Genomic DNA, 27066 nt, shown 5'->3' on the forward strand with positions numbered 1-27066 from the left:
ACATGTTTTAATTAATCACTACTTCTACATACTTTCAGCTACAGAAACCATTCAAATGTCAAAACGTTCAGCTCTGTGAGGATTTTCAGATGTTTGTGGCAATTTCTTTGATATTTCTGCATTCTGCATTTTCTTTCAGCATTTTCAGCCATGGTCTTGAATTCATTTCAGCATTCAGCATCCACACGCATGTTCCACAGGAAATGCATTTTCTAGTTCCCTTCCACAACTCTCTGATGTTGTTCTGCTGTAGCTTACTCTCCACCTTTCTTTTGTAGTCTACATTTGCTTGTCCCAGTCTCCCCTTCAGCTCATGCTGAACCTCCCTGGGCCTCTTCTTGTCTCCCTTCTTGAACACCAGCTTTTTCTGGTTGAGGAGCTGCTTAATATTATTGTTAACCCAGGGTTTATTACTTCATTGAGGCGCTGCCCCTTGCTGGCAACTCTGCCACTAGTGGGATCATGATGCAAACTTGTCAGGAATCAAGCCCAGGGTTGGATCGAGAAGGAGAGGTCGCAGAGGAGGCGTCCGGGTCAGAAACAGCCAACAAGGATATGGTGGTTATGGGGAATGCACAAGCTGTCAGCTTGTCTGTTGTCTCCATCTGGCAATGGGAAATTGGCCAATTGGACAATTGGACAATATCAACAATCCCACATGACTTACAGCATTCTTCGCCAGACACGCTGGTTATTATAAATGGGGACTTCAATCACTGCTCTCTCTCCTCCACTTTACCATCTTTTAAACAAATGGTGTCGTGCACTACGAGAGGTGACAGAACTATTGATTTGTTTTATACCAATGTTAAGGACAGCTTTGTGGCTAAGACACTTCCTCTGCTGGGCAATTCGGACCATAACTTAATTTCTTTGTTGCCCAGATATTCACCAGCGATTTGGAAACAGCCAATCACATCAAAAACTGTGCACATCTGGTCGAGGATGCCTGTGAATCATTAAGAGGATGCTTTGAATGTACAGGCTGGACTGTGTTCTTTGATGGAGATAATGATCTGGACAGCATCTCTGATAAAGTTACCAGCTATATTAATTACTGTGTTGAGTCTGTAATCCCTTGTAAACAAATCCGATTTTTTTCCCAATAATAAACCCTGGGTGACTAGAGAGGTTAAGGCTGTGATTAACAAGAAGAAAGCTGCCTTTTATAGTGGTGTTAAAGACAGGATTAGAGTTGCTCAGAGGGAACTTAAAGCAACTAGAAAATGCATTTCCTGCGGAACATGCGTGTGGATGCTGAATGCTAAAAAGAATTCAAGACCATGGCTGAAAATGCTGAAAGTGCGGAAATATCAAAGAAATTGCCACAAACATCTGAAAATCCTCACAGAGCTGAAAGTTTTTACATTTGAATGGTTTCTGTAGCTGAAAGTATGTAGAAGTAGTGATTAATCAAAACAGTACTACTATAAGTAGATGTGGAGTTAGCAGCAGTAGCAGTAGTTCAGACTTTAAATAGCATGAAAGTAGAAAAAATAAAGTATGAATGTCCTCACAGAACTGAACGTTTTGACATTTGAATGGTTGTTGTAGCTGAAGGTATGCAAAAGTATTAAATAATCAGAAAATGTACAGGAAAAATAGTAGAAGCAGTAATACTTAGTAGTGGTAGAATGCTGAAATGAAAGAAAATGCTGAAAGTGCAGAAATATCAAACATATTGCCACAAACATCAGAAAATCCTTACAGAGCTGATCGTTTTGACATTTGAATGGTTTCTGTAGCTGTAGGTATGCAGAAGTAGTGATCAATCGAAAGATAGAATATGTTACAATATGTATTAAACATTCATAATCCTAAAACTGTCAACAGTAGTAAAGGCTGTAATGGCACATGATAGACAGCTAACACTGATATGTAATGTTAGGTGCTGTTTAAAATGGAGAGTCTGCCCCTGTCATGTCTGCATTTAACCCTCTAAGTGCCAAAGTCGCAATATTGTGACAAGCAGCAGTGCTGAATAAAACAGACCATAGCTCCAAATATACTGCCAAATCTTGTTACTACTTTGTACCCCTATAGGTGGCAAACATGCTCAGCTTCAATCCTGTTCAACGCATAAAAAAATATTGTGTATTTGGAGTAAAAAATGTGATCATACTCGCGAGTTACAAATGTGTTGCACCTCAGCTGTTTTCCAGAAATTTCTCCTCTCAGTTTACATGGGAATGAATGAGAAAAAAATCGCCGCTCCCTTCACTTTGGCACCACTGAGCAAAAATGTGTACGTGTGAGAGATTCCATGTCAACATTTCTGTGACCAGGACAAATCTTCCTATGTTATTTTAGTAGAAACTGCAGCCGGACCACCGCTCAACCTGGATCAGTCTTGGTTAAGGTGCTGGAAACAAAAAAGTCCAAAAGCAAAGAGAGGATTTCCACACACTTACATCTGTGCAATACTTCACTTTAAGGTGAAGTATTGCACAGATGTAAGTGTGTGGAAATCCTCTCTTTGCCTATGTTTTTTTGGTAAAATTGTGTATGTAAAGTGAAAATTGTGGACAGGAAAGCCACTTGTTCGGAACTTTTTTTAATATTTCAAAGATGGTCCAAACTCTAGCTGATGATGTCAAGTGCTCTAGCTTGCTCCATAGAGACCCATTCAAATGCAGAAAATGTCCAAAAAAAGCATTAAACTAAAACTGTGAAAACTCAAAAACAGTAGAACATATCATAGAGCTGAATTATAGTGGAATAGCTGAAGTTGGTGGGACCCATTTAAAGTTTGAATGATGTGTCTAGCTGAAAGTATGCTGAAACAGTAGCACTGCCAAGTGGAGTGGGTTGAAGAGGATTTGAAGAGGATTTGAAGAGGATTTGAAGATTTTCTCATGGGAAAGACATTAGGCAAAAAAAATGATGAAAAGGCTTAATATCATAAAAAGTATAAATAGTACAAGTAAGAAAAATACAAGCACCCATGTCCTGAACAAGCTGAACGTTTTGGCAGTGGAACGGTGTCTGTAGCACAAAGTATGCAGAAGGAGTAGCTAGCGAACCGAAAAACGCCTGAAATAATAAGAATAAAGATTTGAATATCAATAGTGTGGCCGCAGAAGCATCCACACTAATTATCAGACAGGGTAAGCGTAAATATAAAGAAAAAGTTGAAGGTCCCTTGTCTAATAGTAACAAATGGGTGCTCTAGAATGGTATGAAGTCAATTATTGGGTATGTTATCAGTGACACTGGGCTTTGTGGCTCCGGGATAAAAGCAAATGATGCTAACCTGTTTTTTTTTTTTTTTGCCAGGTTCGATGATATTGATTTTTCTGCTTCACATGAGAATATTCTCTCCTCCCATATGCAGAGCAGTTCTGAGGACTGTAGTCCAGCCATTACTATTAATATTGAAGAGGTTCAACAGCAGTTAAAGGGTATTAAAGCCAATAAGGCAGCGGGCCCTGAATGTGTTCATTCACACACCTTAAAGGAATGCGCCGACCAGCTGTGCGTAGTTCTCCATTTATTGTTTTCACTGTCTCTGTCCTCTGCTAAAATCCCATTTATGTGGAAAACGTCTTGCCTTGTCCCCATTCCCAAGAAAACCAGTGCGTCCTGTGACCTTGCCAACCTGAGACCTATAGCCCTGACATCGCACATTATGAAGTGCTTTGAGAGAGTTGTCTTGGATCACCTGACTAAGCAGGTGTCAGTCTTTCAGGATCCTTTGCAATTTGCCTACAGGAGAGGCATGGGGGTTGATGATGCTATTCTTTTTATGCTTCATAACATCTACTGTCACCTTGAAACTACTGCCAGCTCTGTTAGGATTTTGTTTTTTGACTTTTCTAGTGCTTTTAATACGATACAGCCACACATTTTAGCTAACAAATTAATAAATTTTAAATTGCATAACTGCACAGTTGCATGGATTTTAGATTACCTTTTGTTTCAACCTCAGTATGTTAGGCTTGGCAATAATTTGTCAGATACCATTTTAACTAACACAGGAGCACCGCAGGGCACTGTTTTAACCCCTTTTTTATTCTCCCTCTATACCGCTGATTACAGACATAGACAGCTGGCTTGCTTGATACAAAAATTTTCGGATTACACTGCCCTTGTCGGTTTGCTCAACCAAGGCAATGACATGGCTTATAGAAAGGAAGCCCAGACTTTTGCCAGTTGGTGTGACTCCAATTTCCTAAAACTAAATGTAGGGAAGACTAAAGAACTTATTATTGACTTTAGGAGGAAAAAAGAGGAGGTCCTACCTATGATAATTAATGGTGAGCAGATTGAAATTGAGTCTTATAAATATATTGGTGTCCACCTCAATTGCAAGTTAAACTGGAAAAACAGTACTGAGGTTGTAGTGAAGAAGGCTCAGTCTAGGCTTTTCTTTCTCAGAAAACTGAGATCCTTTGACATTAGCACAAGGCTCCTGGATGTTTTTTATCAAGGTAACCTGGCTAGTGTCCTGTTTTATGCTGTACTTTGCTGGGGGGGCAGTATATCTGTGGATGACAAGAACAGGATCAATGAAATTATCAAGCGATCTGGTTCTGTTATTGGTCTAACTCCAGAGTCTCTTGATGTCATCGTGGAGAAGATAACTGGATCAAAATTAAGAGTGTTTTTTTTTTTCATGAAAATCATCCACTGCGCAATGTATTTAAGGGACTTAGAAGCTCATTCAGTGAGCGACTTGTCATGCCTCAGTGCTCAACTTAACGTCTGAGAAGGTCCTTCGTTCCTTCAGCAGTTAAATATTTTAAACACTGTTAGATGTGGCCTGCTGCACAGCAGCATACCTGTGTACTGTATTTGCTGGCAGTTCTTATTTATTTATTGAATTGTTTTTATTTATTTATATCTTCCATTTGGTGCTGTTTCCTTCTTGTATTTCTATCCCCTAGCTTTTAATCATGTCCTTAGTGTCCTTAGTTTAATCACGTTTCTAACTCTGTTTTTAAGGGCCTCACTATATTTATTGTTGTGTTTTGTGATGTTTGTTGGCTGCTTGTTTTTTGACCTGGAGCTAATCTATCTATCAATGTATTATTGGGAAAGTGTACAGTCTTTACTGGCATCACCGTGTCCCTACAGATGTTTATATATTCTGTTAGAATATCCACCCTCCTGTCCATGTCCATGTTGTTGTCCTGTGGCTCCAGTAGTACAGTCCAGTCTGTACTCTTCAAAACAGTCCCTGAGCGACTCACTGGTCTCCAGGGACCACCTCCTGACTGAGCGGGTGGTAACAGGCAACTTTATTACACAGGGATTGTTTGTAGGCTGGACAGAGACCATCACCTCTGATCTGCAAAGAGGTGGTGGGGTAGAGGCACTGTAGGCATTTCCATAAAACAAAACAAATCATCTACATACTGAACAAACCAGTCAGATGGGAGGACAGAGTAGTGTTGTTAAAATCCCCCGTTACTGCAATGAATGCACGAGAGCGCTGGGTCTGAATCCTAGCAATAGTATCATAGATGGCGTCACATGCCACTGCCGTTGCTGCCCGGTGTGAAATGCAAACAATAATGGTGACAATGTCTGAAAACTCTGTGGTACATAATACAGTCTAACACTGACAATATCCTGACAGCAGATCTTGTCCTTCATTGTGACATGGCTAGGATGACACCATTTATTGTTCACAAGCAGGGATGGACAGTATTTCTATTACTTGTATTTAAAATACGTATTTCAATTACATTTGAGTATTTTGTAATTTGTATTTGATAAGGCCGATAAAAAGCAAATGTAATTTGTAACAAAATACTTTTGAGTGGAGTAATTTTGTATTTAAAATACTCAAAATACTTTCTCCACAAATCAAAAAACAAAAATAATAGGCTACACATTCTTATAATATTGGATGTAACAATCTTTTTTACTTTTTAAAAAAAAAATATATTTTTATCTATATGTTTTTTTAAACTTGGGCCATTCAATGTGCCCTTCAATGACCTAGTGGTCTGTTTTACTGGACTATGCATAACATAGGAAACTGTATGTTGTTGTGGTTGATGCTTGGGATGAGTATGCTACAAATGAATTGTCCTACGTGGGATCAATAAAGTTGTCTGAATCTAAATCTGAATCAGTTACAGTGCAGTTACTTGTGGTCTCTAATTGCAGCATGTAAATTTTGAGCATTTTTGGTCAAGGACTTTTTGAGTTATTCACAAAAAGATTTGAATCGGTTAGTATAGCACCACCTATGGACAAATCGTGGGCATTCTTTCTGGTATAGTTACTCATGGTCTCTAGTTGCAGTTTTGGAGTTATTCACGAAAAGCTTTGTGGACCCACCGACCAACCAACTGACCGACAGAGTGACCTATAGTGCTGCGGGTCGCTGCTAAAAAGAAAAAGAAAAAAGTATTTTCTGTATTTGAAAATACAAAATACATGTATTTTATTTTGATACATTTTCTGGCACCAGTATTTTGTATTTTATTTTGATACATTTATTTGAGGGGTATTTTGTATTTTATATCAAAATACATTTTGATGTATTTTTGCCCATCTCTGTCTACTTTGTAATGTTTCATTTACATATTGTCATGCAGCATTTGGAGAATATTTCTCCTACCTCTTTGTTTTTCCACTATTTCCTAAACTATAAAGCACCTTAAAAATCCTCCTCCCTAGGCCTACTCTTAATTGTGTTTTATCTTAGGAGCTCTCTTTAGGACTAAGATGCTCTGTGAATAACTTTTATCTTTACTCGGATCTAGTCTTAATTTTATACATTATACATTGTGCAGTGGATGATTTTCATGAAACAAAACCACTCTTAATTTTGACCCAATTCTCTTCTCAACGATGACATCAAACACCTTTTAAAAATTTGGTATATAGGCTCCATATTTTTTCAATTGGAGAATGTAAGAGTCACTTTTGATAAAAGAATATTAGAATGTTAAAAAAAAAAAAACATTATTCTTTTCCATGGGATTTTTTTTTTTTTTTGTTTTTTTTTTTTGTCAAAGCCACATGTGGTTCCACAAGCTGTATTGTAGTTGTATGCTAATGGAGAGGAACTGTTGTCTTGCTGAGAGGTAGGATTTGAACCACGGTAAGGGAGTACCAGTTACACCAAACAAAGTTTCTAACTAGTTAAGTGGAAGATTATGGCACACTGCATCAAATGAATTGGCACCTGTTTATTAAAACGAAAATACCTACATAAAATACATAATAGTTCCCAAATTTTTGCACCCATATTCCCTAACTTCACATGTTGTTCCCTTGTACCTATTAATATGTATTGTACTTGTTCACTGTGTGTTGTAAATTGGGAAATTATACACTCTGTTACAAGCTTGTGGACACCTATTTCCCTCAGTGCCAGATATTTCTCTCAGGAGTGAATATTGGACTTACATTCATCATGTCAACACAAACAACTCCAAATAAATGTTAATGTTGCTCGGTGGCTGCTGAAAGTGTAAACAAGCAACAGTCTGCTAACATGTTACTAATGTCAACATTAAGGTGATAAAATATCAATGTTTTGTTTACAGCTTGTTTCTACTGCCCCCAAGTGGCCGGAAATTCAAGTCATACTTACATGTTTTGATGTTTCCTACAGCATAAAAATGGAAGCTGACCCATAGAAATCCTCTCCTCACTTACAAAGCTCTAAAAAGTCAGACTCCATCATATCTTAGAGAGCTCATATTACCCTATCATCCCAACGGGACACTTCTCTCCAAATATGAAGGGTTAGTTCTTTTTTTTTTTGAAAGATGCGCCAGTTAGAGTGGCAGCAAGTCTGAGTAGCTCCTGTTTTTAAGTCATGTTTGTGTGTGATTTTTCCTTTTTTAATGATTGTTAATCTTTTCAATGTGATTAGTAAAGTGTACACAAGGGACAATCTTCTGGCTCTGAGAAGATCCACTTACGGAGTCAGACATTCGATACCACCTGAGCTGGGGAAGCCGATCAGAGGCTGCAGAGCAGGAGCTAAGCTAAAGGCTAGGAGGAGATACAAGCCTTTCCTGCCGTCAGTCCTTATGGGGTATGTCAATTCGCTATTCAACAAGTGTGATGAGCTGCTGGCACTGGTGAGGAGCTGACAACTCTACAGGGAGTTCAGTCTCATGTGATTCACGGAGACGTGGCTGAATGACAACGTGCCTGACTCCTGTGTGAATCTACCTGGCTTCTCTACTGTGCGTGTGGACAGGGATGTGAAGGGGAGCTACAAAAACAAAGGTGGAGGATTCATCCTGCTTGCGAACAGAGATGTCAAAAATACATCAAAATGTATTTTGATACAAAATACAAAAAAAATACAAAATACTGGTGCCAGGAAATGTATCAAAATAAAATACATGTATTTTGTATTTTCAAATACAGAAAATACTTTTTTCTTTTTCTTTTTAGCAGCGACCCGCAGCACTATAGGTCACTCTGTCGGTCAGTTGGTTGGTCGGTGGGTCCACAAAGCTTTTCGTGAATAACTCCAAAACTGCAACTAGAGACCATGAGTAACTATACCAGAAAGAATGCCCACGATTTGTCCATAGGTGGTGCTATACTAACCGATTCAAATCTTTTTGTGAATAACTCAAAAAGTCCTTGACCAAAAATGCTCAAAATTTACATGCTGCAATTAGAGACCACAAGTAACTGCACTGTAACTGATTCAGATTTAGATTCAGACAACTTTATTGATCCCACGTAGGACAATTCATTTGTAGCAGACTCATCCCAAGCATCAACCACAACAACATACAGTTTCCTATGTTATGCACAGTCCAGTAAAACAGACCACTAGGTCATTGAAGGGCACATTGAATGGCCCAAGTTTAAAAAAACATATAGATAAAAATATATATTTTTTAAAAAAGTAAAAAAGATTGTTACATCCAATATTATAAGAATGTGTAGCCTATTATTTTTGTTTTTTGATTTGTGGAGAAAGTATTTTGAGTATTTTAAATACAAAATTACTCCACTCAAAAGTATTTTGTTACAAATTACATTTGCTTTTTATCGGCCTTATCAAATACAAATTACAAAATACTCAAATGTAATTGAAATACGTATTTTAAATACAAGTAATAGAAATACTGTCCATCCCTGCTTGTGAACAATAAATGGTGTCATCCTAGCCATGTCACGATGAAGGACAAGATCTGCTGTCAGGATATTGTCAGTGTTAGACTGTATTATGTACCACAGAGTTTTCAGACATTGTCACCATTATTGTTTGCATTTCACACCGGGCAGCAACGGCAGTGGCATGTGACGCCATCTATGATACTATTGCTAGGATTCAGACCCAGCGCTCTCGTGCATTCATTGCAGTAACGGGGGATTTTAACAACACTACTCTGTCCTCCCATCTGACTGGTTTGTTCAGTATGTAGATGATTTGTTTTGTTTTATGGAAATGCCTACAGTGCCTCTACCCCACCACCTCTTTGCAGATCAGAGGTGATGGTCTCTGTCCAGCCTACAAACAATCCCTGTGTAATAAAGTTGCCTGTTACCACCCGCTCAGTCAGGAGGTGGTCCCTGGAGACCAGTGAGTCGCTCAGGGACTGTTTTGAAGAGTACAGACTGGACTGTACTACTGGAGCCACAGGACAACAACATGGACATGGACAGGAGGGTGGATATTCTAACAGAATATATAAACATCTGTAGGGACACGGTGATGCCAGTAAAAAATATATATAAAAAAAAATAATAAAAAATATTGTTACATCCAATATTATCAGAATGTGTAGCCTATTATGTTTGTTTTTTGATTTGTGGAGAAATTATTTTGAGTATTTTAAATACAAAATTACTCCATTCAAAAGTATTTTGTTACAAATTACATTTGCTTTTTATCGGCCTTATCAAATACAAATTACAAAATACTCAAATGTAATTGAAATATGTATTTTAAATACAAGCAATAAAAATACTGCCCATCCCTGAAAGTAGATCATGCAGGAATAATGTCTGTGGTCGATCTCTTTAGGGATATGCACACATTGCCCATCAAACGAAATAATGCTATTACGCCAGAGATGAAATGATCACAGTAACAATAAATGGTGTCATCCTAGCCATGTCACGATGAAGAGATGAAATGAGATGAAATGATCACAGTACTAAGATATTTGGAAACTGGAAAAATGTGACAGTGCAACAGTGATAACTTTCATCTGTCTTAACCTTCCAATAGCAAAGTGATCACACAAGAAATGATAACACTTTGTCTCATATTGTGATGCAGTTCATTTCATTTCCACTGGGTGTCCACATCTTGCAGGCTCACAAAAGGGCATGTCTATGACAGCCAATCACATCTGTTAAAAGAATGCATCATACCTAGCAACGGGGTCAACCACACCTTCTCACTGAGGTAAAAGGCTGAATCCAAATGTCCAGACTTCACCAACGCATTCACGGGAGGTCCGGGAGTGCTTAGGGCTATCCAAAGCTACAATTCATCCAGTCCACAAGGGGCCTCAAGCGGACTTCCTGCAGACTGCCAGAGAGTCTTCAGCAGACTTCACTGATTTAATAACCCACAATTCATTGCAATACGGACGTGATGTTGTGGGTTTTTCAGCTGCTGAAAAAAGAAATCTTATGAATGTGTAAAAAAAATTATTGATATTTAGGCCTTTTCAGATGTTACTTGAATTGTGAAGGCCAGAAATAGCATTCAACAACATCATGATACAGAAATATGTATAAGTAAATGCTGTAGAGGTAATGAAAATACATTTTATTATTTTCTCCTATCAAGCTATTTTGCAAAAGAGCAAAAGAAGGTCTTTTAATTTTTTATTCAGTTATAGTCCTGTCCTGTTATTCAATTATAGTCCTGTCCTTTTTTCTTTCTTTCTTTTTTACAAACATTCTGTTTTTGAACACATGTAGCCTGTTGTTGTTGTTATCTGCAGGAACAGATGAGTAGGCACTGTTCATCAGCTTATATGACATATATATGAATATGACAGCAGTGATAGTTGAACGTTTCTACAGCAACAAGTAAAACAATCTTGAGGGCTGTCTATCAGCCACTTGCAGTCTCTGCCCTCGCAGACTTTACGTGATGATGGTAAATACGTCACACAACAACTGAAGTCCGCAAGGGCTCAATCTGCAAGTCCAGAGGGTGGACATTTGGATTCAGCCAAAGTTTCTGTCCCTTCCTTAATCAGAGTTACTCTGACAACTTTCCTAAATCACTCCTAAGCTAGGATTCCTTATTAAAAATGTTTAGGCTAAGTTAGGAGCTCTCTGAGAGTGTTCTTAGAACGTTTGTGAATATGGCCTCTGATTTTTGTTACCATTTCTATTTTTAAAACAAATGCCATCATTATATTACAATTTATTCACATTGCATACCTATAAAGGAAGGCCATTTCAGTGAGACACAGCACCCCACTGTGCCAATGCAGGGGGCCCTGGCAAAAAACACAGGGTCATCTGAGGGTAAAAAAAGCTGAACCTACCTCACTTTTGTAACAAAACAATACTACTTCATTTTGCAACTTGTGTTTGCCAATCAAACATGCAAGTGAACATTCCTGGCAGAGTACATTGTAGCAAGAACAACATAGTTTTTTCGTTTATCTCAAAATTATTACGCAGAGGGGAATGGAACTGTAGATGGATTTTATAAATACAGGCACTGAGGAACCCCATCCTTTGCACAATCACTCCATTCAGTCTGAACAGCCATTTACCCTAAAATAATTCTGAGGCTGTTGATACAGGTATGACTTTGAGAAAGTCTAGTGTGTCAGTTGCTTGTCACCAGGTTAAACTTCTTGTTGTCTCTTTTCCCAGGTATGGAGGGGATAGAGTGCTCCCTGCCTCTGGACGGGCGTCGTATTCCTCTAAGTTTGTTGTCTGAAGACAGTTTTCGGGAGTGCCGTGGTACCCTCACCCTCACTGACTACCTCATCGTCATCTTCTCTGGTATCTCCGTCTCAGTGGCAGCCATCGTGGCCAGCTTCTTCCTCGCTTCCACAGTCCACTGCTTCCAGCGTCTTAGCAAAGGCAGCAAAGGAGATGAGGAGGAAGGCAATGACTGATGGGCAAAGGGAGAGGGTAAATGGATTACATCAAACACAGGTGTTTAATTTACCACTCTTGCTCAGAACTTGACAAAACATGAAAGAAAGTAGAGATGGTGGCAGATGGTAGTGTTAAGGCATCAAAAGAAAAAGCTTCATCAAGAAAGCACTTACCATGTGAAATCCAAGCTCATACTCCAAGCTTTTTTAAGAATCAAGGACTGGTTTGGGAAAAATCAGAGGGCTTGAATCTCTGTGCGCAGGTATTGCATTCACTGAATGTAGCAATTTCTACTACTGTGTACAGTCCTGACTCTACAGACACTGGTCAGTGCAATGGATTTTTGTTAAAAAAAAGAAAAAAAAAGAAGAGCTGTAGTATTGCACAGCAATCGTGGCATTCTTGAAAAATGTATGCAGTACTCATCATTAAGACGGAGATTGGTAAATACATTCTAGATGCACGGGGGTAGGGACGAATATGGATTGTAGTGTTTGGATTATAAGGAACCAAAGATTGGCAAGCACTGCAGGGGAAATAAAAAATTGTGTCTCTGACAGCTGGTGCACAGACGGTTCAGTTAACACACAGTCCTTTACTGTTGGCCTAATACAGGTCTTCACAGCTCTGACAATATATAACCAACCCAAAAAGAAACCATGACTTATGACAGGATCAGACTACAGGGTATAAAAGAATGCATGACTTCATTTCTGTCTTCTCCATTTTTTCATTTGTGCTCATAGGAGCACTTTGTGCTCCAATGGTCCAACATCACAGAACACATTACAGAAGCTGTCAAATTAGACAAGGCAAAAAAAAAAATCTAGCATGCTAGGCTTTCTGTTGAAAATGTTGGTTTTCCTATATTACAATACACTACACAGGATAAAAAAAAAAACAATGGACAAAGGATATTGGACAAGTCATAGTCAAAGCAGCTGAGCTTTGCTCAGACAATAATTATAAAAAAAAAATTGCAAAGTAACTATAGAAAATTCTTGACTCTTGACATTATAAGTAAGACCCAACCCAGAGCACATGACAGGACAGTGTGTGAAATAGGGAGACAGAGAGAGAGTGGAGACTGACATGCAGCAAAGGGCTGCGAGCCAGATTCGAACCCCTGGCCACTGCAGCGAGGCAATGCCTCTGTACATGGGACACTGGCACTATCCACTATTCTACCGACGCCCCTAATGTCTGTCTGTTTTACATACTCCAGTTTGTTCTACAAGTAACAGCAATATTTATGTTTGTTTTATCACAGGTTACTAGCAATAATCTATTGTACAGAAAGAATCCATTGGAGAACAGGGAGATATTGCTTGATATAAAATCCACAATAAAAGCCTTATGTTCACAAATTGAGACATTCTGTCCACAGAAACACTAGAGGTATTTTATTTTGAAACTGACATAAGAAGTGTTGAGTTAAAAATAAATATTTATATTTTTTCATGACTGTGACATTAAACCTGTAGAGAAAGGTGTAATGTTGCTTGTATGATGTCAGTATCAATATCAACAGATCATTTTCACTGTCTCTGATTTAACCTGTTAAACTTAGTAAGAGGTTCCACAAGGCACAAGTGCTGCTCATGTTCAAGCGTCTCAGTTCATCCCAAATGTGTTTGATGGGGTTGAGATCAGGGCCCTTATCTCCAAATGTATCTCAGCAAATGTAGGCTAACAAACTGATATCAAGCTAAAATCATCCATCTTTTAAATCTGTTTGAGGATTGATTTGTTATGGTTACAGATATATGAGGGCCTGGGAGGAGGAAATAGTTACGACTGTTGCAAACGTTGGAGTGAATGTGGTAGCCAGCGGTGGAGCCTGTGTTGATTTGATTTTGAGTGAGAACGAGAGAGGGTCGGAAGTATGAAGTTGTGTTAGAAAAACTGGGACAAAGTGGAGGGTTGTAGATGAATTGGGGTGAATTAGGAGCACTGCAGGAAGTGACTAGCCGCGGAAGCTGTGTTGATTTTCTTTCCCAGGAGTGAGAACGAGAGAGAGTCGAAAGTTTGTTAGGAGCACTACTAAGACCCATCATCAGCGGCATCAACTCTGTCACGTACAACATATCCAGACATCAAGCTATGATCATAGCTCCCCTGGTTGGCAACACTCCACACCATGTAAGGAACTCTCAGGATTTTACCAACAAGACCAGAGAGATAACACTGGACTCTGACAAAACAATGGTATCATATAACATCACTTCACTTTTCACTTGCATTCCCACCAAAGAAGCAGTTAAGACAGTGAGGAAATGTCTGCTACAAGACAGCTCCCTTCCAGACAGGACCAACTTCACCCCAGACCACATTTGTGACCTGCTGGATCTTTGTTTGACCACCACCTACTTCAAGTACAGCGAGGGTTTCTACCGACAAAAGCATTGCTGTGCTATGGGATTACCAGTGTCCCCTAAAGTGGCCAATCTTACATGGAAGATGTGGAGAAGAGAGCTCTGACCACCTTTACAGAAACTGCTCCTAGTCACTGGTTCATGTATGTGGACGACACCTGGGTCAAAATCAAAACTGAGGAAGTGGAAACCTTCAAGGAACACACTAATGCAGTGGACACCAACATTAAATTCACACGGGAGGATGTCAGAGCAGACAGTCTACCCTTCTTAAACTGTGCAGTACACAATGAAGAGGACAGAAACCTTAACATTGAGGTGTACAGAAAATCTACACACACGGACCAATACCTGCTGTTTGACTCTCACCACCCACTGGATCACAAGCTGGGAGTTATCAGGACACTGAATCATCAGGCCGAAAATGTGCTCACGAGGACAGAGGGGAAGATAAAAGAACAGAAACACATTAGGGAAACACTTCAAACCTGTGGCTACCCCAACTGGGCTTTTGCAAAAACCTCTACAAGACCCAGAGCAGACAGAGAGGAAGGGACACAAAAACGTAACAACATTGTCATTTCTTATGTCGCAGGAGTGTCTGAGAAACTCAGGAGGATTTCCAACAAACACCACATCCCGGTGCACTTCAAACCCACTAACACACTGAGACAGAAACTTGTCCACCCCAAGGACACAACACCCAGACAAAAGCAGAGCAATGTAGTGTATGCAGTTCAGTGCAGCCAGGAATGCACAGATTCATACATAGGGCAAACAAAACAACCACACCACAAGCGCATGGTGCAGCACAGGAGAACCAGCTCCTCAGGTCAAGACTCAGCTGTCCACTCTCCACTCTACAGGAGAAGGGTGTTGGGGTCAACATATTTTTACCTCACACAGCGGCACCATAAATGTTGGGGTCAACACATTAGGCTTCACACGGAGGCACCAAATATGTTGGGATTTAATTGGCTATCAGAAATAATTAATAATTATTATTAATAATTAATAATTATGTTAAATAATGTGACTTAATTACATTAAATCACCTCGTGGGGCACCATTCCCGTAATTTTTTTAAATTTTATATACTTTATTAATCCCCGAGGGGAAATTAAATTTTTCACTCTGTTTGTCAATTACACACAGGTCTGAACACACACATGCACAAACAGGACCTATACATGCACTAAGTGGAGAGATGTCAGAGTGGGGCTGCCCATGACAGGCGCTCTGAGCGGTTGGGGGGTTCAGTGCCTTGCTCAGGGGCACCTCGGCAGTGCCCAGGAGGTGAACTGACACCTCTCCAGCTACCAGTCCACGCTCCATATTTTTGGTCCGGACAGGGACTTGAACAGGCGACCCCCCGGTTCCCAACCCAAGTCCCTATGGACTGAGCTACTGCCCCCCCATAAAGGGAAACATGATAGCCAGTTAAAGATATCAGTCTCATAGAATATGCTAAACTATTAATTTGGAGTTTGATTAATAATTAAATTAATGACAACAACCAAAATTAACAGTAACACCTGAAGGATTTCGGAGTTCTTGACGCAGCAGAGGTTGACTATTCATTCACCGTTGTGCAACATTAAACAGACAGCAGGTATGATTCCAAAGAATTATATTTATTCACAAACTAGCAAAGCAAACCAAAACACACAAATTCTAACTAACTATGTACAAGCTTGGTGTGTATATATGTGTGTGTGTGTGTGTGTGTGAGAGAGAGAGAGAGAGAGAGAAAGAAAGAAAGAAGAGAAAGACAAAGGCGGGTGTGGTGATCAAGGAGCTGTTTAACCTACAAAGCAAAATGGCTGACAACAGAAAACTACCAAAATGGCCGAATCAAGGCTGCTTCAGTTTCGGGGGAGGTGTTTGTCTGACTGTGTGGTCAGGACAAAGACAAAGGAAAAGAAGCGGGAACTTAGAAATGCCTGTTTGGGTGTAGCTCTGTTGAAAGCCTATTTGTTAATGAGTCTATGTCAATGTGACATGTGTTGCAAACGGTCTGGATTAGTGCAGAGATTGTTTAGTTGTGTGCAAGAATCTGTTTGTGAACAGTATTAGCAAACTAAACACTTAGCTTTGGCGAAGCCAACTAATCAATGACCTAACTGCCAACAATCACAACAATAACTCAATGAACAGTTTGATGATCCCTGTGTCATCTAGAGGTGTGTCTGCTGTGAGTTTGTCAGGCCCGTCTCTCCCAAGCTGCTTTGATTGCAACTCAGTGCACCAGGGCCAGTGCACTGAAGCTGATAAAAGCTGTGGTCACTCATTCACTCACCCTCTGCTTCTTCCTACAGGCAACCACTCTGGTCTGGTTTGGTAATGTTTTAGTTTCTTTGCTTTGACGCACTCTCCAACACTTACACATACACACTCTCCCACACCCATCATTCAATACTCACACATAGTACTGATATCACTGACATTCACACTCCATATGTTTTTCTTATTTAGTTATTTGCTAATTTGGTCTAATTTGGTTTGATTTGCTTCCAATAAAATATCTTTTGTTAACCGTTCATCATGGTGTGTCTCTCTTTTGTTATGGCCACTTGAGCCAGGTCGTAACAAATGGGGGCTCGTCTATTGAGTTTAGTTTGTTAAATGTTTGTTTTTTGTGCCTAGGCAGAGGTGGGCACATGGTGTGTTGGTGCAGTTAATTAGCTGATTTGGTGCAGCTGTGTGTTGGCTTTGAGCTGCATGTTTGTCTCCAGAGCTGTTTTGGCTTTTGTTTGCTCTGGTTTTGGGAGATGCATCGTGTGTTTTGTTTTGCAGGAAGCATTGGTGTCCGTCCTGGTGTCGTAGTGTTGACTGCCATTCAGTAAGTGAATGTTGCTGTCTTGATACACAGTGCAGAGGTTTCCCTGGTAGGTTTAGTGGCTTTTCCCCTTTGGGTTTCGTCTGTTTTTGTTTTCATAGTGTTGTGGTGTCGTGGTTGGTGTCAGCTGTCTGACAGCTGTCTCGGGGGCACATCCGCATGACTTTAGGGGGTTGCCTGCATGCAGGTTGCTTTACAGGTCCGTTGGGCTTCAGTGCGTAAGTACCCACCACAATCCGCATGAAGACTAGGGGTGAGTATAGATAAGTTTTAGGTTAGGCAGTTAGGGGGAAAATTCTCTGGCGGGTATTGAAGTTTGCCCCACTGTGTGTCCGTCAGTTAACTCTTTACTTTCTGATTGGTAGGTTGTGAATTATGGCTTCCTTAGCTGGCTTTTTTGATGTGCCTACGGAAATATTTTTGCAGGGCTGTACGAAGGAGCAGTTACTGAAAATAGCTGAACATTATGGAGTGGTGGTTGCAGGGTCAAAAAGGAAGGTTGACATTAAAGAGACAGTGTTGTCATGTCTGTTTGATCAGGGCATATTGCAGAAGAGTGAGCTTGGTGCAGCTGAGGCGGAGTCAGTAGCTACACAGGGGTCTGTGCCGGCAGGTGTGCAGGCAGGTTTGTCTTTTGAGCAACAGAAAGAGTTATTGGCCATGCGACTTCAGCAGGAGCAGTTGAGGTTGGAGAATAGGGAGAAGGAGAAGAAGTTTGAGTTAGGGAAGCAGCTTGAGTTGGAGAGGTTGCGGCAAGGCACTGAGAGAATGAAGATAGAGTTGGAGCAGACCAGGCTGCAGCTTATCAGGGAGGGCAAGCTTTCTTCAGGGGTGTCTGGATTAGAGGGATCTGGACCTTTGGCTTCTGCGCCAAATGGTACTGATGTCATGGCTAACATGCGTTTGGTGCCGAAGTTTAATGAGCAAGACCCTGATATTTTTTTTTACTCTCTTTGAACGTGTTGCGGATACAAAGAATTGGCCAGATTCAGACAGGGTGCCGATGCTTCAGTGTGTCCTTACTGGGAGAGCTTAGGAAGCTTATTCAGCCATTTGTGCACAGGATGATTTGGATTATGAAATTGTGAAATCTGATGTGTTAAAAGCATATGAGCTGGTCCCAGAAGCCTATCGCCAGAAGTTTCGAAATTGGGTGAAAGGCGATAAACAAACGAATGTCGAGTTTGTCCATGATTTGGCGTCCCATTTTCACCGTTGGTGCTCAGCTGCAAAGGTTGATGATTTTGATGGTTTGTGTTAGCTGATGGTGATGGAGCAATTCAAGAATGCTATCCCCCAGCGTGTTGCTGCTTATGTAAATGAACAGAGGCCATCCACCGCACTGAAGGCTGCTGAGTTGGCTGACGATTTTGTGCTAACACATACGGGCAGTTTCACAGACAGGTGCCCTGTAGGGGGTCGGAAAGATGCAGATGACAGCAGTGTTAACTCCCATGGTCGTGCTAATTTTCCAGTGTCTGGTCCCTCACGTAAGTCCGCATCAACGGGGCAACTTGATGGGGCCAGGGTCTGTCACTACTGCCGGGGGGAGGGTCATTGGAAGGATCGGTGTCCACTGTTGAAGTCTAAGTTAAAGTACCATGCTCCAGCTATGCTTTGCTCTCAGTTAACAAGCCAGTGTGTGTGGAACCGAGTGTAGGCTCAGTTGCAGTGTCAGATAAGGTATCAGTTGGTATGGATTCAGTTACTGGGTCTGGTTTTGAGCCCGTTATTGCTGACGCTGTTGTGTCATTGGTTGGTAGTGATATGCGTGTTCCAATCAAGCTACTGCATGACACAGGTGCTAGGCACTCATTTATTTTGGAGTCGGTGTTGCCTTTTTCACCTGAATCAGAGACAGGGGACTTTGTATTGATGAAGGGGATGGAGATGGGCTTGATTCCGGTGCCGCGTCAAACACTGGTGCTGGATTGCAAGCTGGTGCAGGGCACTTTTCCTGTTGGCGTGCGCCCCGCGTTGCCACTTGATGGTGTGGTTATGATTTTGGGCAACGACCTAGCTGGTGGTGCCGTGTGGGCCAATGTGCCGCCACCTGTGGTGGTGTCCAAGCCATTATCGTCTGGGGTGCTGGATGAGGGTGGTCTTGGATTTCCTGAGGTTTTTCCAGCCTGCGCCGTGACGCGTGCACAGAGCCGTAAACTGTCTGCTCCTGACCCGCCTGTCCCGGAGTGTAGTAAAGTTGTGGTGCCTGATATGGTGTTGCTGCCTGACCTTCCTCTGTCTGCTTCAAAGGAGGATTGGGTTAAGGGTCAGAAGTCTGATTCATCTTTGTCTGCCTTGTGGGATGAGGTGTTGCCAGCTGGCAAAATTAGGGATGTAGCCCAAGGTTACTTCATTCAGGAGGACCTGCTGGTGCGTAAGTGGGTGCCCTGTGATGGCGACTTGGTTGGTAAGGCAGTTTTTCAGGTGGTGGTGCCAAGTGGCTTTCGTGATTTGGTGTTACAAACAGTGCATGATAGTTGCGGACATCTGGGGATAAAGAAAACTTATGACCGTGTCCTGCGCTATTTCTTTTGGCCTCGATTAAAGCGTGATGTCTCCAAATATGTTAAGTCATGCCACATATGCCAGCTCACTGGTAAACCGAGCCAGGTTGTTAAGCCTGTGCCCCTCAGTCCTATCCCAGCGGTTAGCCAACCTTTTGAGCATTTGATTATAGACTGTGTAGGGCCACTGCCTCCATCTAGGTCAGGTTGTGTGTATATGCTAACTGTTACGTGCCAAACTACAAGATATCCTGCAGCATTTCCCCTGCGATCTATTTCGGTGAAGTCCGTAGTCCGGGCTCTGACCCAGTTCATCTCCACTTTTGGTATTCCACGTGTTATTCAAAGTGACCAGGGTGCTAACTTTACCTCCCATATGTTCAAGCAGATCCTGCAGCAGCTGGGGTTGAAGCATAATCTGGCATCAGCATACCACGCACAGAGCCAGGGGCACTGGAACGATTCCATCAGACGCTGAAGTCCATGTTGCGTGCATATGGTATGGAGATGGGGAGGGACTGGAAGGAGGGACTGCCATGGCTCATGTTAGCGGCCAGGGAAGTCGTGCAGGAGAGCACGGGTTTTAGCCCCAACGACTTGGTATTTGGACATACTGTTCGTGGTCCATTAGCCATACTGCAGGACGGGTTGGTGAATAGTGAGCCACCCAAAAACTTGGTTGATTATGTCAATGGGTTTCGTCACCGCCTGTATATGGCTGTGGAGGTGGCGAGAAAAAATTTGGAGGGTGCTCAGGCTAATATGAAGAGATTGTATGACCGTCGTACGGAGCACCGTGAGTTTAACCCAGGGGATTAGGTTTTAGCTCTTATGCCACTTCAGATCTCACCATTTCAGGCAAAGTTTGCTGGCCCCTATACTGTAGAGAGGCGAGTGTCAGACCAAAATTACTTGATTGCTACTCCCAATCAGAGAAAGTCATCCCAACTATGTCATGCCAACTTGCTTAAACCCTACTATGCTCGTGATCCCTTAGCTCAGGGAGGGAATGTTAGTCCCACATTGATGGTTGATTCTGTGCTTCCAGATCCTAATGTCCCGGAGGCAGGGTTTGAAGGTGAAAGGGACGCTAAAGCACCAGATGACTCCGTGATGTGTGGTAGGCTGAAGAATTCTGAGTCATTGGGTCATTTGGATAGATTGTTGGGTCATTTAACTGTTTCACAAAGAGCTGAGTTGTCTGAGTTGATAAGGAGGTGCTTGGTTTTGTTTGGTGATGTACCATCACGGACAAACGTCATTGAACATGACGTTGATGTTGGCGACACTCCTCCAATTAAACAGCGATTTTATCGTTGTCCAGCAGACAAGCGTAAGGTAATGGAGTCAGAGGTAAAGTACATTCTTGACAATCAGATTGCAGTTCCATCATCCTCCAGTTGGACGTCGCCTAGTCTGCTCGTCAGTAAATCTGACGGGTCTCCATGGTTTTGCAATGACTACCGTAAGGTTAATAAGGTCACCAAGGCGGACTCCTATCCGTTGCCACGGATGGAGGATTGCATAGATTTGGTGGGCTCTGCTAAATTCGTCAGTAAGTTTGACTTATTAAAGGGGTACTGGCAGGTTCCTTTGACGGCACGCGCACAGGAAATTTCAGCATTTGTGACACCCTTTGGTCTGTATGAGTATACTGTGATGAGCTTTGGTCTTCGCAATGCACCAGCAACGTTTCAGCGCCTGATGAACCTGGTGGTGGCAGGTCTTGATGGTTGTGCTGTTTATCTTCATGACGTTGTTGTGTTCAGTGACACATGGGATGACCATATCAAGTGCATTGGTGCTCTGTTTGGTCACTTGGCTGAGGTGCAGCTCACGGTCAACTTGGCTAAGCGTGAGTTTACCAGGGTGACCATGACGTACCTCGGCTGGGTGGTCGGACAGGGGCAAGGTCGTCCGGTGGACACAAAAGTTCAGGCTGTCGTGCAGTATCCCGTGCCCGTCACTAAAAAGGAACTCATGCGGTTCCTAGGTCTGGTAGGTTACTACCGGGCCTTCTGCAAAAACTTTTCAACTGTGGTCGCGCCTTTGACAGATTTGCTGAAGGGGAATACTAAGTATGTGTGGTCTTCCCAGTGTCAGATGGCGTTTGATAACGTAAAAACTCTGTTGTGCTCTGCTCTGGTTCTTGCTGCGCCGTGCCTAGACAAGCCATTCAAACTGGAGGTTGACAGGAATGGGAGGGGGTTGACAGGCCAGTTTGCTACTTTTCAAAGAAGTTCAATGTGCACCAGCTGAACTATTCAACAATCAAGAAAGAAGCATTGGCCTTGATTTGGGCACTCCAACATTTTGAGGTGTATGTTGGTATTGGAGGTAGCCCAGTGGTGGTCTATACTGACCACAACCCCCTCACATTTCTTTGTTCACTAAAGTGTCCGGCAGTTGATGAGGTGGACCTTATTCCTTCAGTCGTATGGGTTGGACATCAGGCATATTAAGGGCAAGGATAATGTTGTGGCAGATGCCCTTTCACGTGCTCTGATGGAGTAGTGTTGTCTTTGACCCGCATCTTGACTGCCAGTGTGCAGCCTTGTTGTTGTGTTTTTTTTTGTTTGTTTGTTTTTTTGTGTGTACCTGTTAGCAGTTAGCACCTGTTAGCATTGGTAACTGTCTTGTGAAACTTCGGGGATCCCTTCTGGGCCCCCGTCTTAAGGGAGAGGGTGTGATGATCCCTGTGTCATCTAGAGGTGTGTCTGCTGTGAGTTTGTCAGGCCCGTCTCTCCCAAGCTGCCTTGATTGCAACTCAGTGCACCAGGGCCCGGTGCACTGAAGCTGATAAAAGCTGTGCTCACTCATTGACTCACCCTCTGCTTCTTCCTACAGGCAACCACTCTGGTCTGGTTAGGTAATGTTTTAGTTTCTTTGCTTTGATGCACTCTCCAACACTTACACATACACACTCTCCCACACCCATCATTCAATACTCACACATAGTACTGACATCACTGACATTCACACTCCATATGTTTTTCTCATTTAGTTATTTGCTAATTTGGTCTAATTTGGTTTGATTTGCTTCCAATAAAATATCTTTTGTTAACCGTTCATCATGGTGTGTCTCTCTTTTGTTATGGCCACTTGAGCCAGGTCGTAACAAACAGCATCAAATCACATACAACAACTCAAACAGTCTTGCTTAGCATGTAAAGCTGTGATAAGCTATGCCCAGTTGTTACATTACCGATCCTTGAGTGGATGGGAGAAAGAGTCACTTGGTGGTGTACTGCTTTCTTAGCCGGCAGAAGAAGGCTGGGAAGGTGTGGTTTCAGCTGCAGTCTTTGTTGGGTCCTTTGTTCCAAAGGTTCTGATCCAAGGAAGCTGGTCGCTCAGGGTCCTTGCAGAGTTAGACGCTGGGTGCTAACTCACTTAGTTCCTTGTTGCTGGAAAGCTAGTTGCAATGGCCTTGTGTTTGCAACAGAGTCTATGATCAGTTGAACTTCCTTTAGTGGTTTGGGCTATGGAGCAGGGGCTTGGGCCTCTGCTGTCCCAGGCCCAGCCGGAAAGAGGGGTGCAGCTGCTACAGCAGCTGGAGCAAGAAGAGAAAGGAATCTGTGGAAGGGAGAACAGATCTTTGCAGGCCTGTGACATCACAGAGTCACATGTCACTGTAAAAGGTCTTGTCCAATCAAGTTTTGGGACTTGAGTCTCACTGAGGTGTGAGGTGAGATCTGTGGAGATGGGTGTCGCATAGCCCTCTTTGTTTGAAGACAAAGAGCATGCAGAGGAAAAAGCCTTTAAACTGTCCAGTGATGATTTTATCAAATGATAAATCATCTGTGGTCCTGTGAATCCCAACAAGGGACACTCCTTTGAGGACAGCAATGTGCACATCTTGGCCAGGGAAGAAAGATGGTTTGAAAGAGGAGCCATCTACATCAAGCTGGAACAACCATCGGTAAACAGAGGGGGTGGCTTACAAAACTACTTATCACCCACCTTCAATACAGTCTTGGGATCCCTCCCCAGACAACTTCACACCCATTCACCCCGGGCCCGGGGCACAACTCTGAAACTAAGAGCTCACATGTGACCCCCTACAACTCTGCAAGCGTTCACACCCACGCAGGATTTAAAGCCTGCAACACTGTACCAGTCATTTAGAACTGAAGAAGCTTCTTGGATGAGAGGCGAAACATCTGTAAGAAATGCAAGTCCAGTCCAGTAGCCTACGATATAGCTCTTACGATTACCATGACCTGGATGACTGAGAATGTCACTCCCCGGCAACTTTTTTTTATTATTATGACTCGATGACCCCAAAGACATGTTAGTTATCACTGCTCACGGGTCTGTATAGTTAAGCCTTGCCATAATAGCTTATCGTAGGGCTTAGGAGGATTATTCACTGAGTGCTGATCCCTTTTTTTTTTTTTTTTATTAGAGCACAAACTTCTTGTGTTTATTTGAATTCAGAACTAGCCCAGCTAGTGACTGCTGTGAATAGGGCAGCTGACAACAAGGGAAAGACCATGTGACCGCTTGGAAAGACAGCTGACAGGAGGGAAAAGACCCCAGCGGTGCTGGCATGGGTTAGCAACCCATGGTAGCAGTGGTGAGGCCTAGCAGCCTTATTACAACCAAAATTAGCTACAGCCAACATAGGGAAAATACCCCAAGAGTCAGCGAGAGCAGGGGTGGAAGATGACTCACAGGTGGATTACACGGTAACAGACATTGGAAAGGACACGACTATGACTTGGACCGGTGACTCAGTGAAGGATAGGGGCACGGACCTATCCACCAGTGCTAGAATTAGCAGCACTCAGGGCAAGGTGAGCGCATCTGTAGAGGGCAAAAGTAGCATAGTTGAGAACAAGATGCTTCAGGTTTGTCCTTGCGGCTGGCAGAAAGTAACATCAGTGAAAGGCCTCAGAACTCATCAGGGAAAGAAGAAGTGTGTGGCAAAGAAAGGGCAGAGTAGCCGCATTGATCAGTACTTCCTAAGAAGTCAGTCGAGTCAGTCGGATGAAGTCCAGCGGCAGGTAGAAAACCACAGTTCGCAGGATATCAGTAACGCTGCCACTGAGGAGGAGGGGGTAGTAAGAGAGGATGCAGGTGACACTGAGGCCAGTATGCTAGCCAGAGAAAGAACTATGGAGCAAAAGGTTAGAGTTAGATGGCCTAGAGCAAATGACAGTAAAGAATGGGAGATAGTTAATAGAGACTTGTCAGTAATCTTGAGTAGGCTTAGAGGAAATGCAATACAAAGGTTAGAAAAGATGGGAGATATAATGTATTCATATGGTGTAGAGAGGTTTGGGGTGCATGAGAGAAAGAGGAGTGAGAGGGTACAGTCAGGTAAGTCTAGGCGGCAGAGAGAAATAGAGAAGTTAGTCAAGGAAAGGAGACAGTTAAGAAAGCAGTGGAAAAAGGCTACAGAAGAAGAAAGGGAGGGAATTAAGGTGTTGCAAGAGGAGTTGAGAAGCAGGCTAGCAGTTCTTAGAAGGGCAGAGCATCTCAGGAAAAAGAGGAGGAAGAAGGAACATGTAAGGACAGGTTTTTTCAGGGACCCTTTTAAGTTTGTTAAAGGATTGTTCAGCCAGGAAAAGGGAGGGCAGCTTAAAGGAGAAAGGTTAGAGGTTGAAGAATATTTTAGAAACACGTATTCAGATTTGGAGAAGAATAGGATAGTAGGTTTCCCACCTGATATCCCTCCATTAGGAGGGATAGAGCATGAGATGGATGTCAGGCCACCTAGGTGGAAGGAAGTTCAGGAGGTGGTCAGGCGTGCAAAGGCTTCTTTGGCCCCAGGGCCTAATGGAGTCCCCTACCGGGTTTATAAAAGTGCGCCTGATACCCTTAAATTTTTGTGGAAACAGCTAAGAATAGTTTGGGAAAAACAAATTATACCAAGAGCATGGCGTAGGGCAGGGGGTGTCCTCATTCCTAAGGAGAAGGAGTCTGTGGACCTTAGCCAGTTCCGGATGATTTCTCTCTTGAATGTGGAGGGGAAGATTTTCTTTAGTGTAGTAGCGCAGAGACTAGCTAGCTACTTAGGAAGGAATAGCTTAATAGATACCATGGTGCAGAAGGCAGGAATACCAGGTTTTTCAGGGTGTTTAGAGCATACTAGCATGATCTGGCACCAGATTCAGGCAGCGAAGATTAACAAAAGGGACCTACATGTAATATTTTTAGATCTTGCAAATGCGTTTGGTTCAGTACCGCACAGCCTCATTTGGAGTGCGTTTGACTACTTCAGAGTGCCACAGGTAGTTGTTAACTTAGTGAAAGCATATTTTCAGGATATTAGGTTGTGTCTAAGTACAGCAGGTTTCACAACAGGTTGGCAGAGGCTAGAAATAGGCATCATGGCAGGGTGTACAATTTCTCCATTAGCATTTACTATGGCAATGGAAGTAATCATCAGGGCTTCTAAGTGGGTGGTAGGTGGGGAGAGACGGCAGAATGGGTTGCATCTTCCACCAGTTAGGGCTTACATGGATGACATGACACTGGTGACCACAACAATGCCATGTACAAAGAGGCTACTAGAGAAGGTAAATAAGAACCTCAAGTGCGCCAGCATGAAAATCAAGCCTAGTAAATCTAGAAGCATCTCGATATGTAGAGGGAAGTTAAGTGATAGGAAGTTTGTCATAGATGATGAGGACATCCCAACAATTAGGGAAAAGTCAGTAAAGAGCTTAGGTAGGTGGTACAATGTAGAGTTGAATGATAAGGAACAGGTGGTGAAATTTAGAAAAGATGTGGCTGAAGGATTGGATAGAATAGATAAATCAGAACTTCCAGGAAAGTTGAAGTTGTGGTGTTTGCAATTTGGGCTATATCCTAGGTTAATGTGGCCATTGTCAGTTTATGAAATTCCAATATCTGTTGTGGAAAGAATGGAAAGGTCGGTTAGCTCCTACATTAGGAAGTGGTTGGGCGCTCCTAGGTGCCTAAGTAGTGTTGCATTGTATGGAAAAGGGATACTTCAGCTGCCAGTATCTAGTTTAACAGAGGAATTTAAATGTACCAAGGTCAGGACAGAGCTCTTGTTATCTGGGAGTAAGGACGTGGTAGTTAGGAGTGTGGTTCCAAATCCAACCAAGGGGAGGAAGTGGAACCCAAGATCGGCAGTTCAGGAGGCAGAGGCAGCTCTTAGACATGCAGAGATTGTAGGTAATGTTCAGTTTGGCCGGGGAGGCCTGGGGCTTGGCTCAGGTAAACCGGTATGGAATACAGCAGGCCTCAAAGATAAAAGAAAGCTGGTTGTAGAACAGATACGCAGACAGGAAGAGATAGTAAGGGGTGCAAAGGTAGTGGCCCAGGCTAAACAGGGACAGTGGTTGAATTG

The 27066-nt window shown here is 42.4% G+C and overlaps 1 protein-coding gene across 1 annotated transcript in view; it reads left to right on the forward strand.

The window, feature by feature from the left end:
* Positions 1 to 13304, forward strand: part of lrrc38a (leucine rich repeat containing 38a) — a 34288-nt gene extending 20984 nt beyond the window's left edge. Inside the window, exon 2 of the mRNA XM_078170442.1 lies at positions 11791 to 13304. Coding sequence (XP_078026568.1) covers positions 11791 to 12038 — 248 coding nt within the window. The 3' untranslated portion in view covers positions 12039 to 13304. The remainder of the gene's footprint in view (positions 1 to 11790) is intronic.
* The last annotated feature ends 13762 nt before the right edge of the window (positions 13305 to 27066 follow it).

The sequence above is a fragment of the Epinephelus lanceolatus genome, chromosome 8, assembly GCF_041903045.1.
Source record: "Epinephelus lanceolatus isolate andai-2023 chromosome 8, ASM4190304v1, whole genome shotgun sequence".
NCBI lineage: Eukaryota > Metazoa > Chordata > Actinopteri > Perciformes > Serranidae > Epinephelus > Epinephelus lanceolatus.